Source organism: Microtus ochrogaster, chromosome 7 (assembly GCF_000317375.1).
Source record: "Microtus ochrogaster isolate Prairie Vole_2 chromosome 7, MicOch1.0, whole genome shotgun sequence".
Lineage (NCBI taxonomy): Eukaryota > Metazoa > Chordata > Mammalia > Rodentia > Cricetidae > Microtus > Microtus ochrogaster.
Window position 1 is genome coordinate 2,791,806 of NC_022014.1, and position 16,781 is coordinate 2,808,586.

Below are 16,781 nucleotides of genomic sequence, written 5' to 3' on the forward strand. Positions count from 1 at the left end.
GCTCAGAGCATGCTCCTGTGACCACGGAATGCAGCCACTCAGAGCATGCTGCCTGTGACCACGGAATGCAGCAGCTCAGAGCATGCTCCTGTGACATGGGTTCCACATATCCTGCAGTCCCGAGTAACACAGTGGCCGTGTGAAAAGCTGAGAGGAAAGAGTGCTGTGACTTACCTAGAACTGCCTCCACAGTGTTGCCAGCTGGATCCAGTGGGAGGGCACGGGCAGGGAGGGTAGGCAGAGCGGTGGGGGAGGAGCTACCTGAGCCAGTGCTGGATGCCAGGCTAGATGCCACACTGGAGCTTATGCTGGGGGCCAGTGGGTGAACCACTGAGAACACAGCAAGGTGGTTCTGTTCAAAAACACAAACAATATGAGCAGGTGCTGCTGGGAGCACAACAGCAGAGATACTGCAGACGGACAGACTGCCCACATCCAGAGCGGCACATGAGGACAGCAACATCTCAGGCTGCTGCAGACGGGTGGGAACTGTTCGCCAGCATGCACTGACCATGACAGGCTGTCTTGCTGTCACTCAGGCAAACAGATCTGGAAAATGTCTGTTGACTCAAAAAACTGTCACAGGCCAGGGGCTGGGCACCTGGCGATCCTTCTCCCCAACATCCCAGGAGCCTCTCACCCTTCCCCAGTTCTTACCCACCCAGTGGCCAGAAAAGAGAAACTGAGGAAAAATGATAGGTAATAGATTAAAAACAAGCCATATGATAGCAAACAGGTGCCCAGGCTAGATTCGGGGAACAAAGCAGCAGAGCTGGGGGCCCTCGGCATGTCTCAGTACTATAGACACTTTCATCAAATGTGCTGAACCTAGGATCTTCACATCAAGAAAAAGCAGCCCAAAAAAAAGAAAAAAAAAAAAAAAAAAAAAAAAAAAAAAAAAAAAAAAAAAAAAAGAAAAAGCAGCCCATGCATCCTGGGCCTCACCAAACCTCCCTGAGACATCCCCATGAGTCCCACAATGGTAGCCAGAGAGCCCACACTCAGGAGTGGCTGAGGTGCCTGGGCCAAAGAGAGGGCAGGTGTTCTCTATCAGTAAGTCACAAGACACTGGCCATAGGCAGGAAGAAACTATTACCAGCATGAAGGGTACCAGTTCTCTATAAATAATAAGATCACACATCACAGCTGGAAATCAACAGCTTAGTGGTAACCCCATCACACAGGTACCAGGTACAAAAGCTGTAGGCACCTGTTGTCAGTATTCAGGCATCTGTTCTGTCCTGCCCTTGGGGTCCCGACAGGGTATGTCCTTAGCTGCAGCCACTAAGAGCACCTCCTGTGCACATTCACTAGGGTCCCTTTTAAAAGCTGGGCCTGCCCCTCTCCCTCTTCTCTTTCTCCTTCCCCCTCTCTCTCTGCCCCACCTCTCCCTCTTTCACCTCTCTTGCCCCCAGGGACCAGTCTCTGCCTCCTTCTCTGGCTCTTCTCTCTCCTCTTCCAATAAACCTCTCCTATGTGAGCCTTGCTGCATGGCATGACTTCTCCTCATGGTGTTTTTAAATTACAACACTGGGTTCCCTGACCAGGAGGAAAGGCTCTCCTGCTGGCAGTCTGGGGCACGCCAGGACACTGGTACCTGGTTCACATACAACAGCCTCGCTGTTGAAGTGGAGATGGAAACTAATGGATCACTGGGCCCCTCCATCTAACACCAGCATGATTGGTGAGCCCCCTCTTCTTCACCATTTCCCAAGAGTGAGGACTTATCTCTCAAGCTTGGCTTCTCACCTTTTGGCCTCGTTAAGCACTGGTGCCAGGGAACCATGGCTTTTAGGCTCAGAGCCCTTAGCCCCTGCTCTGCTTGACAAATCACTGAGGCAGGGGGCTGAAGAGATGGCTCAGTGGTTAAGAGCATTGCCTGAGTACAAATCACTGAGGCAGCCTGTGCCTTCTTGAAATCAACCCTCTCTGAATTCCTGGACACTAGGAATTATAGGCCCTTGGGTCTCACTTATCTGCCTCACTCATGGGAACTTTGGCATCGTCTATACCTTCAGCTTTTGCACTCAGTGCCCGATTTAAGGGCTTCTAAACTCATCTGCCTTTGCTGTTAAGATCTGGCCCAATTATCCCTTAGATATTGCTTTCTGATCTGCTCTCTTCCACCTTCAACAAATCTGCTTTCTTATTCGCTGATAGCTTTGCTTTTCATTCAGTACCAACAACTGGATCTCTGGTGGGGTTATCCACCCTGGATATGAGGCTTCCTTTCTAGAGCACAGTCTTCGCCTCACCTTCTAGCTTTTCTTAAAGTCCTGGTACAAGGTGGACTTTGCCTCTCTCGGGCTCAGAGCCCTTAGTCCCTCTTCTTGCATGACGATGTACTGAAACAGCTGTGCCCACTCAGTTTGATCCTCCCTGGTCCCTGGGATGCCAGTGTACTCAGGCCTATGGATCTTTCTCTATCTTTCTCTGCCTCATCATTGGGAACTGTGTCCTACACCTCTTCACTCTCATTGGGATATCTTTTGAGACCCACTGATACTGATCACTCCTTTTAAATAAATCTGGCCTCAGTATTCCTTGGGCTAGACAGTCGGGGAACAGAGAAAGGATTCTCCACTTTCTTTTTCAAAACCTGCTCGAGTCTGTTTGCTCTCCCTCTCTAAACGTCCCGTTTGTTCACTGCATGTGCGGGTCAGAAGGAGAAGTCAGCTTTCTCTTGCTCAGCACACACCGGTTCTCCCTTTCTTTCATTTACTCAACTCCTGTTCCCACTTAGCCCTGGTGATCTTTCCTGTCACTTTTCCTTGTCCTCTCAGGAGACAGCAGTACCAGCATCCCAGCTTTCTCAGGTTCCTCAAAGATTGTAACACCCCCAGGTCAGCATGAAGCAGTCTCGAGAACACAGCATTCTCATGCCCACCTCACCTGTGACCTCTTTCTAACTCACCTTTTCATAATGAACCAAAGAAGGAATGTCAGTGTCCTGTGTCCTTTCACTCTCTCTCTCCACCCCCTTCTACCACTCTTGTCCCTAGGGACCGATCTCTGCCTCTTCTCTCTACTCTGCTAATAAACCTCCCATGTGAACCTTGTTGCATGGTGTGACTTCTTTTTGCGGCATTTTTAAAAACTGCAACACCTGTGCTGTCTGCCTTCACCACCCCTTCATCAGTGGGCCCAGCCCAGAGCTGAGTTGGTGCCATGAGCTGGTCAGGCTGAGGTCCATCCCAGACAACTGAGGCCAGCATCCTGAATCATAATCACTACTGCCCACTTCCATCCACCTACCTTAAACTTCAGAGCTCACCTAAGTCCAATACCACCAAGAACACATGCACCTCTTTCCAAATAATGGGGTGCATGTCACCCCCAGAGACCTGGTTTAGTAGAGAAGAGACTTCAAGGCCTGTTGCCTGGAATCCCAGGAGAAACCTGTGCTGTCACTTCTGGGACTTTAATACTTCAGCAGTTAAGTGTTCTTCCAAAGGAACAGGTTTGCTTTCCAGCACCCACGTAGTTCACAACCATTTGTAACTCCGGTTCTCAAGGACCCAACTGCCTCTTGTGGTTTCTGTGGACACTAGCTGTGCACGTGGTACACAGACATGCACGCAGACAGAAACATCCATACACATACAATAAAATACTAAAAATTAAAACAAAACCTCCCTAGACTTTAAACCAGAGATCAAGAATGCAGAGAACTTGTAAAATGACATGATGTGGCTGCCAAGTCATCAGCACAGCTGATCTGAGGGAGCTCAGGCAGGTAATCTCATGCCCACACAGCAGGACACCAGTGCTCCATTTGGGAACTGACAGCCTGAGGCACTGAGGTGCCATCCACTTCCTTCCCGGATGTGTTTGAGGAGGGGGACAACCATACCTCAGCCTCTCATCTGTGCATGTGATATCACGGTCTTCAAGGTACCGAAACAGTCCTGCCTCAGAGTGGTACACACTACAGCAGAGGATGCGCCCCTCTTAACCATGTAAGGATGCTAGACTGCTTGACTCTGAAAATCAGCAACATCATCCATGTCCTTCCTATTCAAGGTCAAAACGGTCACAAATGTACAACCACAACGGATCAACCTAAGGGTCTGCATCAATGAGAAAGTCAGACACAGCTAGGGTCAGAGAGACACCACCAAGGGATCCTCCTCTAAAGCCAGCTTTGCCTGCCTGGCTTTTCTCTCTCCTTCCTTTTTTCCTTCTTTTTTTTTGTTAAAATATACACAGGATAAAAGTAATCATTTAAGCTGGGCAGTGGTGGCGCACGCCTTTAATCCCAGCACTTAGGAGGCAGAGGCAGGTGGATCTCTGTGAGTTGGAGGCCAGTCTGGTCTATAAGAGCAAGTTCTAGGACAGGCTCCCAAGTTACAGAGAAACCCTGTCTCGAAAAAAACAAACAAAAAACAGTAATCATTTAACTGTTCTGGGTTTTATTGACGTTATTTATTGAGAGTGTGTGTATGTGTATGTAGATGTGTGTGCACACCAAAGGACAGCTCTTGGGAGTTGGTTCTTTCCTACGTGTGGGTCTCAGGGACCAAACCAAGGTCAGTATGCAGGGTAGCAACCTCTTTTACCACTGAACCTTCTGGTTGGCCCTTAATCAGTATTAAGCATACACTTCTTTGTGGTATTAGGGACTGAACCTAGGGTCTCACATACTAGGTGTGCTGGCTAATTTTATGTCACTTGACAAGCTAGAGTTATCTGAAAGGAGAAAATTTCAATTGATAAAACGCCTCCATAAGAGCTGGGTACATGGCATTTTTATTATTATTATTTAAATTATTTACTTTTATTTTATGTGCATTGGTGTTTTGCCTGAATGTATGTCTGTTAGATTTCCTGGAACTGGAATTACAGACAGTTGTGAGCTGCCATGTGCATGCTAGAAAGTGAACCCAGATCCTCTGCAAGAGCAGCCATCTCTCTAGCCCTGGGCATTTTCTTAATTAGTGATTGATGGGAAAGAGTTCAGACTATTGTGGGTGGGGCCACCACTGGGCTAGTGGTCCTGAGTTCTGTAAGAAAGCAAGCTAAGCAAAGCAAACCATGATGAGCAAGCCAGTAAGCAGCACCCCTCACAGCCTCTGCCTCCAGGTTCTTGCCTTGCTTGAGTTCCTGTTCTGACTTCTTTCAATGATGAACAGTGACACATAAGTGTAAGCCAATAAATGCTTTCCTCCCCAACTTGCCTTTGGTCATAGTAGCCCTGACTAAAACACTAGGTAAGTAAGTATTCTATCACTGAACAACATTCCCATGCCCTTTATTTTAACCTTTAATACAATATTTTACTACCAAGCCAATGCTGCTCTTAAACTCACAGAAATATTCTTGCCTCAAGCCTCTCAAGTAGCTGGGATTTTATGTGCCTGCACCACAAGACCTGGCTCCCAGTGTATACTTCTGTGGCATTAATTACATTCACTCTTGGGAAAACACTGTCACCACCAATTTCCAGAACCCTTTCCCTTTCCCAACTGATACTCTGTCCTTGTGACCCAGAAACACCTCATCTTCCTTTCCTTGCCCTGGCTCCATGAGGAGAACAGAAAACAGGGGAGGATAAAAACTTTCCCACAGGCCAGGCAGTGGTGGTACACACCTTTAATCCCAGCACTAGGGAGGCAGATGCAGGTGGATCTCTGAGAGTTCAGGCCAGCCTGGTCTACAGGGCAAGTTCCAGGACAGGCTAGGCTTCAAAGCTACAGAGAAATCCTGTCTCTACAGACTTGGTAGGTTAAGATAAGGTCACTGGGGGCTGGAGAGATGGCTCAGAGGTTAAAAACATTGCCTGCTCTTCCAAAGGTCCTGAGTTCAATTCCCAGCAACCACATGGTGGCTCACAACCATCTGGGATGAGGTCTGGTGCCCTCTTCTGACCTGTGGTCATACACACAGACAGAAAATTGTATACATAATAAATAAATAAATAAAAAAAGATAAGGTCACTGACTGGGGTAAATGGTGTCCCTGTAAGACATGAGGACAGAGACATGCACCAAGAGATAATCCTGTGAGGCCACAGAAAGCACACAAAGTGTGGGCCTGACCCCACCTCGACCTCAGTCTCTGACCTCGGGACTGGGAAATGGAGCTGTTGCTTAAGTCTGTGCCTGAGACACCACTACAGTGGCTGTAGCTGCTGATTTCCCCAGAGAAAAATGCCACAAGGCTTTAGTTTTGTTTTCAAGGACACATTTTTTTCTTTTGGGGGGGGGGAGAGGGCTTGACACAGGGTTTCTCTGTGTAGCCCTGGCTGTCCTGGAACTAGCTCTGTAGACCAAGCTGGCCTCAAATTCACAGAGATCCGCCTGTCTCTGCCTCGCGAGTGCTGCGATTAAAGGTGTGCACCACCACCACCCAGCTGTATCTTAAATATTTTTTAACAACAAAACAAAGGACACACAAATATGAGCCAAAAAAAAAGATAATTACAGAACACAAGCCATACTCTGTAGTTGCAGTCACACGGCCCAGAACTGTACCTGCTTGCTGTCCTCACTAGTTTTCTGGTTTCCTTCAGAGGGAGAGTCTTTCCGTTTGGCCTATAAGAGAAGGGCTGCTCAGGTTGGAAAGGCAAGGGGGAGATATTTTCTGAAAACACAGAGACCCACACTTTGCTTAGAATTTAGAAAATGCTGGAGCTGATGTGTTGGCCCAGGCTTGTAATTCCAGCACAAAGCAGGCTGGAGCAGGAAGATCATAAGTTTGAGACCAACCTAGGTTATATAATAAGACCTTGCCTCAAAACAAAAATTAACAAACAATCCCAAAAACAAAACACCACAAAGTACAAGTCCTCAAAGACACGAGAAACCGAGTTGTTCTCATGGCTCCTGTCCATTGGTACCAAAGCCCCTTCCACACTTGGATCACTCGGGACTGACAGTCTGTGACACACGCACCAAGAGCCAAGCAGTTGTTCAATAAAAAGGGCTGGGCATGGGCTCATGAATTCATCACACTAAACAGGCCCTCATATGAAGGTCAAATGCAAGGGCATCATGCTGGGGACCAGAACTAAGAACCCTGGTCTCCTGTTTGACCCAAATAGCAGTGACGCTGACAGCACAGGAGTGTGAGTACTGCCCCAGGGAGACCCAGCTGTACCTTGAGGAAGGATAGCTCCAGCCATTCAAGGTGGTCCTGTGAGGGTTTTGTGACAATCCCAAGGGAAAAGTGGCAAGTTCTGGGTATACAGAGTGCCAGCAGCGTTCCGGACACTAAAGCAGGAATGAATGCGGAGATGCTGCCTCCACAGGCATCTCGGTCCAGTGGTCCACCACCACACATTTACACTAGCAGAGGATACCTGCGGCACCCAGGACAGATTCAGACGCTGTCCACAAAGGACCATCCTCAGGCAGAAGGGGCAAAAGAGCAATAGTAACTAAGACCTAGACCACGAACAGACATTTCCTGAGTCTCAGGGGCCTGTCAATAGACCCAGGGTCCACCCAAGTGGCCTCGGCAAGAGAGTGATGGCATGAGCTAAGCAGAGTGGCTCTGTTCTCTGAGGCACACGCGATAAAGCTCCGACCCAGGATGGACGTAGGCTAGAATCTTCCCGGTAAGCGCACCTTGGGGTGCGACACATATGATAAAAAATGGGCTAGTCCAGGTGTGAGAGTTAGCCTAAAAGACGCTAGATAAAAATGGGACAAACAGTGATTAAAAAAATACAGTGTCCGTGTAATTATCTCGGGTAAAGCAAACTGGGTGGCGGGACACAGCCCACGGCTCCTATTACTACACATCTCTGTCCCCAACAGTGTGATTAAGCCAAGCAATGTCCACTTACACTTCCAGGCTGGCTGCTGTAAGTCGAGGCGCTATTGGAACTGAGGTCACGGCAACTCCAGTCATTCACCATTCCCAGGCTTTCTACCAGGAAGAAAGAACAGCTGGCATTGAGGAGCTGACAGCTGGCCCACGGAAGAGATGGAGAGCACAGGCTGGTGTTATAGCCACTTCCCCTTTCCTGGATGGCAGGCCAGCCCTCACAGAGCCATTTAACCTTTCCTTTTTAATTTCTTTTTAGGAGCTGCAGATACTCGATGGTTAGGAACATTTGCTGCTCTTGCAGAGGACCTGGGTTCAGTTCCCAGAACTACATGGTAGTTCACAACCATTTGTAACTCCAGTTCCAGGGAATGCAACACTTTTGTCTTTTGTAGGCACCAGGCACGCGTATGGTGCATGTAAACATATACAAACAAAAAAAAACCACATGCATAAAAACAAATAATCCTATTTTTTAAAGTCTATTATTAAGTATGTGTACAATATGCATCTCTGTGTGGGTATGAGCATATGAGTGCAGGTACCCCAAGACTGGTAGTTGTGGGCCTCCTGATGAGGGTGCTGGGAACTCAACTCTCATTGCCTGCAAGAGCAGTACCTGCTCTTAACCACTGACCTATCTCTCTAGCTCCCAAACAGTACCATTTGGATTCAATAATTCTAATATGAAAATGACATGTCAAGTGTGAACAGAGCAGCAGCCATCCCAACTGAGACAGGAAGTGAAGTTTGCACTTTGTAACTATTTTATAAACACCAGAACCCACACTCCAGAGCAGGGGACAGCTTTAGAGCATCTACTATGAGCCTACTGACAACTACTGACTACTAGGCTCTGGGGCAGCGAGTCAAGCCTAATTAAGAGACCTCCGTATCTCCTCCAGCTACACAGACAGACACTGACTTCAGAGTCACTGCCACTCAGTCCCACTAGAACAGCAGTTCAGGGAAGGTGTAGGTGAGCAGGTGAATGACAAGCAGATCTGGATCTCCCTGAGGTACGTGGAGCCCAGTAGTCTGGCCTGTCCCTGATGTAAAGAGCAAAGCAGGTCCAGCCATGTAGCGTTGAGACCCACCCCAGCCATCTAAATGAGCATGACCTTATGTATAGATGTGGACAGTTTCCAGGTCACAGTGCTGAGCCACCACTCAAAGCTGGCTTTGGATGAGATTCTGTGGAGCTGCTGAGTGAGGTATGTGGCCACATGGTGGCTGGGGTGGCCCTGAGAAACTGAAGGTTGTCTACTTACTCTCTACGTGTGCAAAGGCACAGAAAGGGCCCCGAGGGCAGTAGCCAGTCTGGCGCATATCGTTGCATTTTGTAGATTTGTAGATCTAGGAAATAAGATAAAAAGATGGACGCTTATTCATCTGGGTTCCTGTGAGAAGAGCACATCTGGTTGCTCAGAACACACCAGCAATCAGACTGCGTGGGCTCATCCAGCTGCAGAACGGATATGCAGAGTCTCCAAGAGTTCACGGAAGGCCTGGTTCTCAGGACTAGAAGATGGTGAAACCTGGACAAGTCAGGCCTAGTGGGCAGCCCCTAGAATAATGAGGCATGTTCTCGTGGGGGCAGGGCAGGCCCAAAGCTATGGGGCCATGTAATCATCGATGGGAACCTCCAGAACTTCGAGCTGCACAAACCTTTTCTTTCCAGTGATGGAAGGTAGCCACCACACTGTTTGCCTCTAGATGCCCGTGGTCCTGAACACCCTCCTCCTCCCAAGACACTGGCCAGGGTCAAACCTGTCAATCAGACCTCCATGCAAAGGCACTCTTCTACTTGACATCGCTGGAAGAGGTGTCTAACTCTAAGATACAGCAGAAGCTCAAGCAATGCCTGCTCAACCTGTGACTAGACAACTCGCCATGGCGACCTGGGAAGGGCAGACAAGCCTCGGCACCAGGAACTCTACCCCAAGGGGCAACATTTGCCCAAATACCAAAACCATACCATCCATTCCAGGGGCGCAGGAAAGGTCATGATGACAGCACCCCCTGCACTAACAGACTTAAGCCTACATAGAGAACCATTTCCTTCAGGTTCTCTAGCCTAGCCCCGGCTCCCTGGAGTCTCAGGGCTCCAAGGACAGTCCTTTTGCTTCTTCATTTTAGCTTAAATCTAAGTGTGTTCTGCTTGGTGACTGAGTAGTCAAGGTGAACTCATAAGGCAGGGCCAAACACCTATCTAGACCATTCCATGGGAAAGGCAGTCCTGACCATCCTGGTGGTAACCTTTGAACCCCTGGAAAACTCTCACTAGTGAGAGCCTCAGGGCTAGGCGGTTCATCTCACATGGCACGCAGGGTGGAGCTGTGGGCCACACAACATCAGCTGGACCCCAATAGGCACTGGCAATACAGCAGCCATGACCAGGGGGGTGAGTGGAACCCTCTAGTAAAACTGTCCCTGCCTGGTGAGACCCCTTGTTCTAGGAGAGGGAAGTGCTGTCCTCACTCCCTGAGTGTCGTTCCTCATGGCTCCTCCCGACCCCATTTCCCAACTCCTCCTAGGCTGATTTAGTACCTCTCAGTGTAATCCAACAGTGTGCACTGAGTAACGTTTCTGAGTTCTAAGTGCCCTTCCAGTGAGGGTTCCACACACAGCAAGCCCTGTTGAGCTGCCCCACCCCCACCTGCCCAATGCCTACCTCAGGATGGAATTGTTGCTCCGTGCGGGAATGGCAGTACTGACAGCTGTCCCCACCCTCACACCGTGAGGGCTCGCCCCACTCATCACCGTGTTTCACACTAGGGCAAGGTGTAGACCTAGAGTAGGAAGAATGCACCGGTGTGCTCAGAACCTGGCTCCCAACAGTGATCGTGCTACCCCGCACTCCCCATCTGAGTCAGGGCTGCCCGGGTGAAGGGGTGAGGAACAGTGGGTGCAGGGACCCACAGCGGGTGTTGGCCCAGGGCTCTGCCTTCTGCAGCAAAGCAGAATCTGAGACTTGAAGCTTAAGTGGCCCACATTCCCCACACTTTCCGGCAGTTTCATGACCACTCATTTGGGGTTTATAGTCAGAATTCCCACCTTTGGGGCTTTTAAAAGCCTGCAGTAGTGGCACACAACCACTAATTAGTATTATTCCTGGTTTGTTACTCAGGTCTCTTGACCCTGAAGCTATTCAGAAAGCAGTGAAGTCACAAATCCACCATCTTCATCTATCAGAACAGGTGTTTCTGGGCACTCAAAGGGTCATGGGATTATGATTACAAAGAGGAGAGGCTGGCCCTCTGAAAGAGGAGCCTGTGGGGACTGAGGCATGGGCCACCGGGAGTGCTGACTGCAAACCCAAAGGGAGGCCAGCAATACAGACAGGGGCGGATAGAGGCAGAGTGGATAATGCTTTGGAAAATGGGGGACCACCAGCCTGCTGGGACCCCAACCCAGATGCAGGTGAGAATCAGAAGGACAAGAAGTTGAGCATCCCCCAGAGTTCTCCATCTCCAGACTCAGTGCCCTGCTATATCAGCCTGGAAGGTAAACTCTGTCTCACATCCCAGGAAAGCCCAATGTGCAGTGCCTGCTGGGCGGGACGCAGCCCTGACATTGCAGAGGTGCAGGGGTGGTGCATTACATTGTGCAGGGGTGATGCATTATTACCAGAAGTGCCAGTGGAAATACACAGGCTGCAGGGGGGTGTCCCAGCTGTGTTTCCTACCCCTTGAGGGCTATCAGTGGGCAGATCATGTGGGAACCACTGTGCCTGAATGCAGTCTGTCCTGGAACTAGCTCACGTACACCAGGTTGTCCTTGAACTCACAGAGATCCACTTGCCTCTGCCTCCCAAGTGCTGGGATTAAAGGCGTGCGCCAACACCGCCCAGCACAAGCCTAGCCCCTTTAAGACAGCTTTCTTGCCTATGGGCTGACAGCTTTGCTGAGCAGGAATCCTCAAAGGGAGAACTCAAAAAGTGGACATCTCTATGACAACAATATGGAAAATGCTCCTCCTCCCCAGCATGGGGTGCAAGGGTCACAGGAAAAAAAAGTAAAGAAGCCTCATGACCCTGCCTCTGTCAGATGAACAGAGGCAGCAGGAGCTACAGAGCAATCAGGCCAGTGGCTACAGTGAAGATAGATATTCTAGAGCCAGAGCAGGGTCCTCCTGTCTGTGATCCCTGAACCCACCTGTACTGGAACCTCCTGGGGTTCCGACGGCGGTCTCTGCTGTTGTGGTAGTGTGGACAGGCGTAGCCCTGGCGACATAGGCGTGGTGGCTTTGGGCACTGCTCTGTCTTATAGCTGCCCAATACGAAGTTACTGTCTGTAAAACAGATGCAAGAAAACCTGGCCTTGAGTGCTCAGTTACATCAGGCATAGCAGTTTAAAGTCCAGACACATCCATCACCACTGAGTAGATAATCAAACACAGCTCACCTGTCAGGGAAGGACCAGCCCTGATGGACTTACTATGGATTGCCCCCAAAGACACTATACACAGTAGGAGATGCCAGGTACAAGGCTATAAGTATGACCAACATACATATGTACACAGTAGGGAAACCCGGAGATGGAAGGTCACCAGAAGACAGGGATCAAGGCCAGTCTTAGTGAAACGAAGCCCTCTCTCAAAAAGGAAATTAACTGAAATGGCAGTGAAGTGACGATCACACTTGTGTGACCGTATTAAAGTCACTGACAGGCTGAGGACATGGTTAGTGGTCTTAAGCACTTGCTGTGCAACCATGAGGATCAACTCCAGATCCTAGAATTTATGTAAATCCCACACAGGCGTGAGAATCTGCCTATAATTCCATCGCTCAGAATGCAGACCCAGTGAGCTGTGGGTACAACTCAAAGACCTTGTGTCAATGAATAAGAAGAGAGAGTGACAGAGGATGAGAGCTGATATGAACCTCGGGCTTCTGCATATAACCAGACACACAGCATCTGCCCCCAAACACATATTCACAGGCACGCACATGCCTACCCCCCACACAAGCTAACAACAGAAACAGCTTTTCTGAGAAAATGCTTGTCCCTAGCTCACTGACCCACTCCCATTCTCAGGAATGTCTTCTCTTTCTTGAACTACTTCTATCACCTTAGGCAACAGTCAGCTTTCTGAGATGTAACCCTAATCTCGACAGGCTTGGGTGACGACGGGCCAGTGTAGGTCTACCCGAGGCACCTGCTATCTGGCTCTACTGTGGATGCTGTTGGTAAGGCTGGGGTGCACAGGAGCACAGGCCTGGGTTTCCTCCTCAGTCTGCTGTGAACACAGTACTCTTAGGCCAGCAAGATAGCTCAGCTATCTGCATAAACTCGGTCACCTGAACACAGACTCTGGAACCAACAGTGGAAGGGGAGAACTGATCCCCACAAGTCATCCTCTGACCGCTACCCAAGACCACAGCATTTGGATGCCACCCCCCACCTCTAATGATGATGATGGAGGAGAAGAAATTCCTACTTTCAAAAACGCTTAACATTTTAAAACAAACAAAACAAAACAAACACATTACATGTAATCCAGGCTGGCTTCAACCTCCCATGTCTGTCTCCCTGGTGCTGGGATCAGAGATGTTAGCCACCATGCTCCCTTGGATTGTGCTGGAGAGTAAACCTTGGATCTTTTGTTAGGGAGGTGCTGGGAGTGAACCTAGGACTGAGCCCAGGCAAGTGATCTTATACAGAGTTACACAAACTCAATTCTCTTTTTACTTTCTATTTTGAGACAGGATCCCATTAATTGATCAAGTTGGCCTAGATTTTGCAATCTTGCTCAGACCCAGACTCCCAAGTGGTAAGATTACAGGTATATACTAGCCAAGCCCAGCTCAATATCTATGTTAACTCTATGAAACACTCTTGCTATGTAGCCTAGGCGGGGCTTCAGTTCATAATCGTCCTTCATCAGCCTCCTGAGTGCTGGACTCACAAAGTGTGTATCATCAATGTTCAGTTTAAAAATGATTTAACTTCATGTTGGGTGGTGGTGGCACATGCCCTAATCCCAGCACCTGGGAGGCAGAGGCAGTTGGATCTTTGAGTTCGAGGCCAGTATGGTCTATAGAGTTAGTTCCAGGACAGCCAGGGCTACTCAGAAACACCCTGTCTCAAAACAAAAGTTAACTTTGAGGTAGTACACACCTTTCTTTCCAGTACTGGAGAGGCAGAGGCACGCCTATCTCTATGAGTTCACGGTTGGCCTGGGCTACATTAGTGAGACCCTATCTTCAAAACAAAACAAAGCAAAGCCCCAAGCATATAAAAATGTGAATAAAGATCCATAAAAATCACCTCCTTTCTTTCCTTCTTGCTCAGCTAAGTCCTTAGCTAAGTCTAACAGAGACAGGGGGATCTCGCCTCCTACCTGTGACACTGGATCAGATGCCCACTTGGCGGAGAACATACCCTGCCAACAGGGGGGCTGCTGAATAGAGCAGAAAGGAGATAAAAACAAAGCCAGACATGAAGCTGCTGCCACACCATCCTCTAGCTGAATATCACACTCTGTCCCCGACTCTGGGACAGACCACTGGAGTCTCCCTCTGCAACAGAGACTGGGCAGGCAGTGTCCCCTCTCCTCTCCAATGTGGTAACAGGCCATAGCTTGTCAGCACCGAGCCAGGTGGGGCATGAAGAGAGCGCAGTGTGAATCTCAGTGCTGCCAGCCAGCATAGCGGGAGAACCACAGTAAGAAGTGGACATGGAGTCAGAAACAGCTCCACAGTCATGCTATTAATTTATCCCAGTCTCTGGCCCCTAGCTCAACTCACTTTATACAAGAGGGAAGAAAAGACTGCAGGAAGACAACCCACAGCTGGACTAGCTACAGTTTGAATGCACGAATTACAAACTAGAAAGCCCTAAGCAGACCAAGTCGGAGGGGGTGCATCAAGGCTGAATATATTTCCCAAAACATCACAGACTGGACATACCCCCCCCACAGATATGCATAATTAAGAAAATAATAAAAACAAATCTTAAAAAACAATAACCATGTATGCTGACAGAGGTCTTTGATCCCGGCACTCTGGAGGCAGAAGCAGGATCTCTGTGGGTTCAAGGTCAGCCTGATATATATAGCAAGTTCCAGGACAGCCAAGGTTACACAAGAAACCCTGTCTTGAGAAACCAAAACCAAACCAAACCAGAACAACAACAAACAGAAAAACCTTCATAGACCATGGGTAACACACGACCACCCCTTACCATGGAATTTCTTTGTGTGTGGGTACACGTCCTTGAGAGCACGCGTGGAGCCAGAGGCTGAGTCAAGTGTCTTCCTTTAGCACTCCCACCTCAGCACTACTTCATGTGTAGGAGTGTTTGTCTGCATGTGTGTCTGTGTACCATGTGTGTGCCTGGTGCCCATGGAGGCCCCTGGAACTGGAGTTACAGGCTGTTGTGAGCAGCCATGTGGATGCTGGGAAACACTCTGGTCCTCTGCAATAGCAGCAGTGCTCTCAACTTACTGTTTGGAACCCAGAGCTTACCAACTGGCTGAACTGGCTGGGTAACAAGCCTTTAAGATCCTCCTGCCTCCACCTCCCTGGGGCTTGGCCTAAAGGCCTGCACTGCAGCTCTCAGGCTTTCTAAGGGATCCTGGGCATCAGACTCAGATCCCAACACTTATACAGCAAGCACTTTCCTACCATCCCCCAAGCTCCTAAAAAGCTGATTTTTATGCCTTTTATCTTTTTTTATCTTTTACCACAAAACTAGACTTTTACTCTTCACGACTATCGTTCATGGAGCCTGCAGGGAATATGGATTTCAGAGCTCCAAGGAACAAGTCAAGGACAGACAAACATCTGATTTAAGCTCCAGACATACAGAAACCCAGGTTTAGGCAGGTGGACCCAACTTTAATGGGGTAGGTTAAGAGCAGACAACAGCTAGCAATGTGCTGGAACACGCTGCCTGGAAGTTACTGTGGTCCCTGAACACTTCCCTCAACCCCACAGCCAACCAGCACCACCCACAAAGACGCCAGGTGGTATGACGGGCCAGCACAGTCAGGGACCAGATGGCTGGGTTCAAATCCCCTTTGGCCATCTGTTTCCTAAATGGCTGACGGCTAGCAGTGGACTGAGGAACCTGATTTTCCATTCGATCCTCCTGCAGGTTATGTACCAAGTGAAAGGTCACAGCTCTCCCCTTACCTTGCCACCGAGGATCCTCACCCAGGATCTTCTCGATCATGGCCTGGCTGGCCAAGACTCCAGGCTGCAAATCAGGTACACCATCCCCACTGCTGAGTTGGCCATTCTGCAGGGCTTCCTGAGCCTGAAGCTCCCTGTAACCAATAGCATAGCACAGCACAGCAGTTACAGCCTGAATGTCCCTAGAGGTGGGGAAAGTCAGCAGAATCAATGACTCCGAAGTCACTTGACTGTCACTTCACTGGCACTACCTGGACGTTTAGGGCCAGACTACAGTGGCAGCAAACACAGGAGAAGTCTTAGGACACCAGTTCTACCTCAAATTGCAATTTTAGAGCTGGTTCATTTACAAAGGATCTGTCCCCACTCCTCCTATTTCAGACAGGGTCAATGTAATCCTAGCACTCCTAGAACTTGCTAGGTAGACCAGGCTGTTCTGAAACTTAAAGAGATCTGCCTGCCTCGGCCTCCTGAGTGCTAGGATTAAATGCATTTGAGGAGTAGAGGGACTCGTTCTGCTGTAGCCCAGAACACCCTGGTATTTACTGTTGCCCTATATTGCAGACAGGGCTTGAACTTGTGGCAGCCTGAGCCTGACTCAGTCTCCCAAGTGTTAGGACATTATAGGCGTGAGCTCAGATAGGATATACTTTCCACAGCAGCTAGGCACACATGGTGTTCATCCGTCTAGATGGAAAGCATTAAACCACTGTCCCTAATTGTGGCTCACAATACACAAGGAAACAGTGAGAACAGATTGGGGCAGCCAGGGACAGGCCTCCGTGGGTAGAATGCTTGCATGGCATGCATGAAACCCTGGGTTTGACCCTTAGCCACCATAAACTGTAACAATGGCAAGCTCTGTAATCTT

At 49.1% G+C, this 16,781-nt stretch overlaps 1 protein-coding gene across 5 annotated transcripts in view; it reads right to left on the minus strand.

Moving 5' to 3' along the window:
- The window catches only part of Unkl (unkempt family like zinc finger), a 43,994-nt gene that overhangs the window by 11,753 nt on the left and 15,460 nt on the right, over nucleotides 1-16,781 (minus strand). For all 5 annotated transcript variants that reach the window (XM_026780231.1, XM_013347303.2, XM_005349105.2 and 2 more), the window contains exons 4-10: nucleotides 15,911-16,044; nucleotides 11,928-12,063; nucleotides 10,445-10,562; nucleotides 9,042-9,126; nucleotides 7,790-7,872; nucleotides 6,474-6,533; nucleotides 175-352 (exon numbers count right to left, since the gene is read on the minus strand). In XM_026780231.1, coding sequence (XP_026636032.1) covers nucleotides 175-352; nucleotides 6,474-6,533; nucleotides 7,790-7,872; nucleotides 9,042-9,126; nucleotides 10,445-10,562; nucleotides 11,928-12,063; nucleotides 15,911-16,044 — 794 coding nt within the window. The remainder of the gene's footprint in view (nucleotides 1-174; nucleotides 353-6,473; nucleotides 6,534-7,789; nucleotides 7,873-9,041; nucleotides 9,127-10,444; nucleotides 10,563-11,927; nucleotides 12,064-15,910; nucleotides 16,045-16,781) is intronic.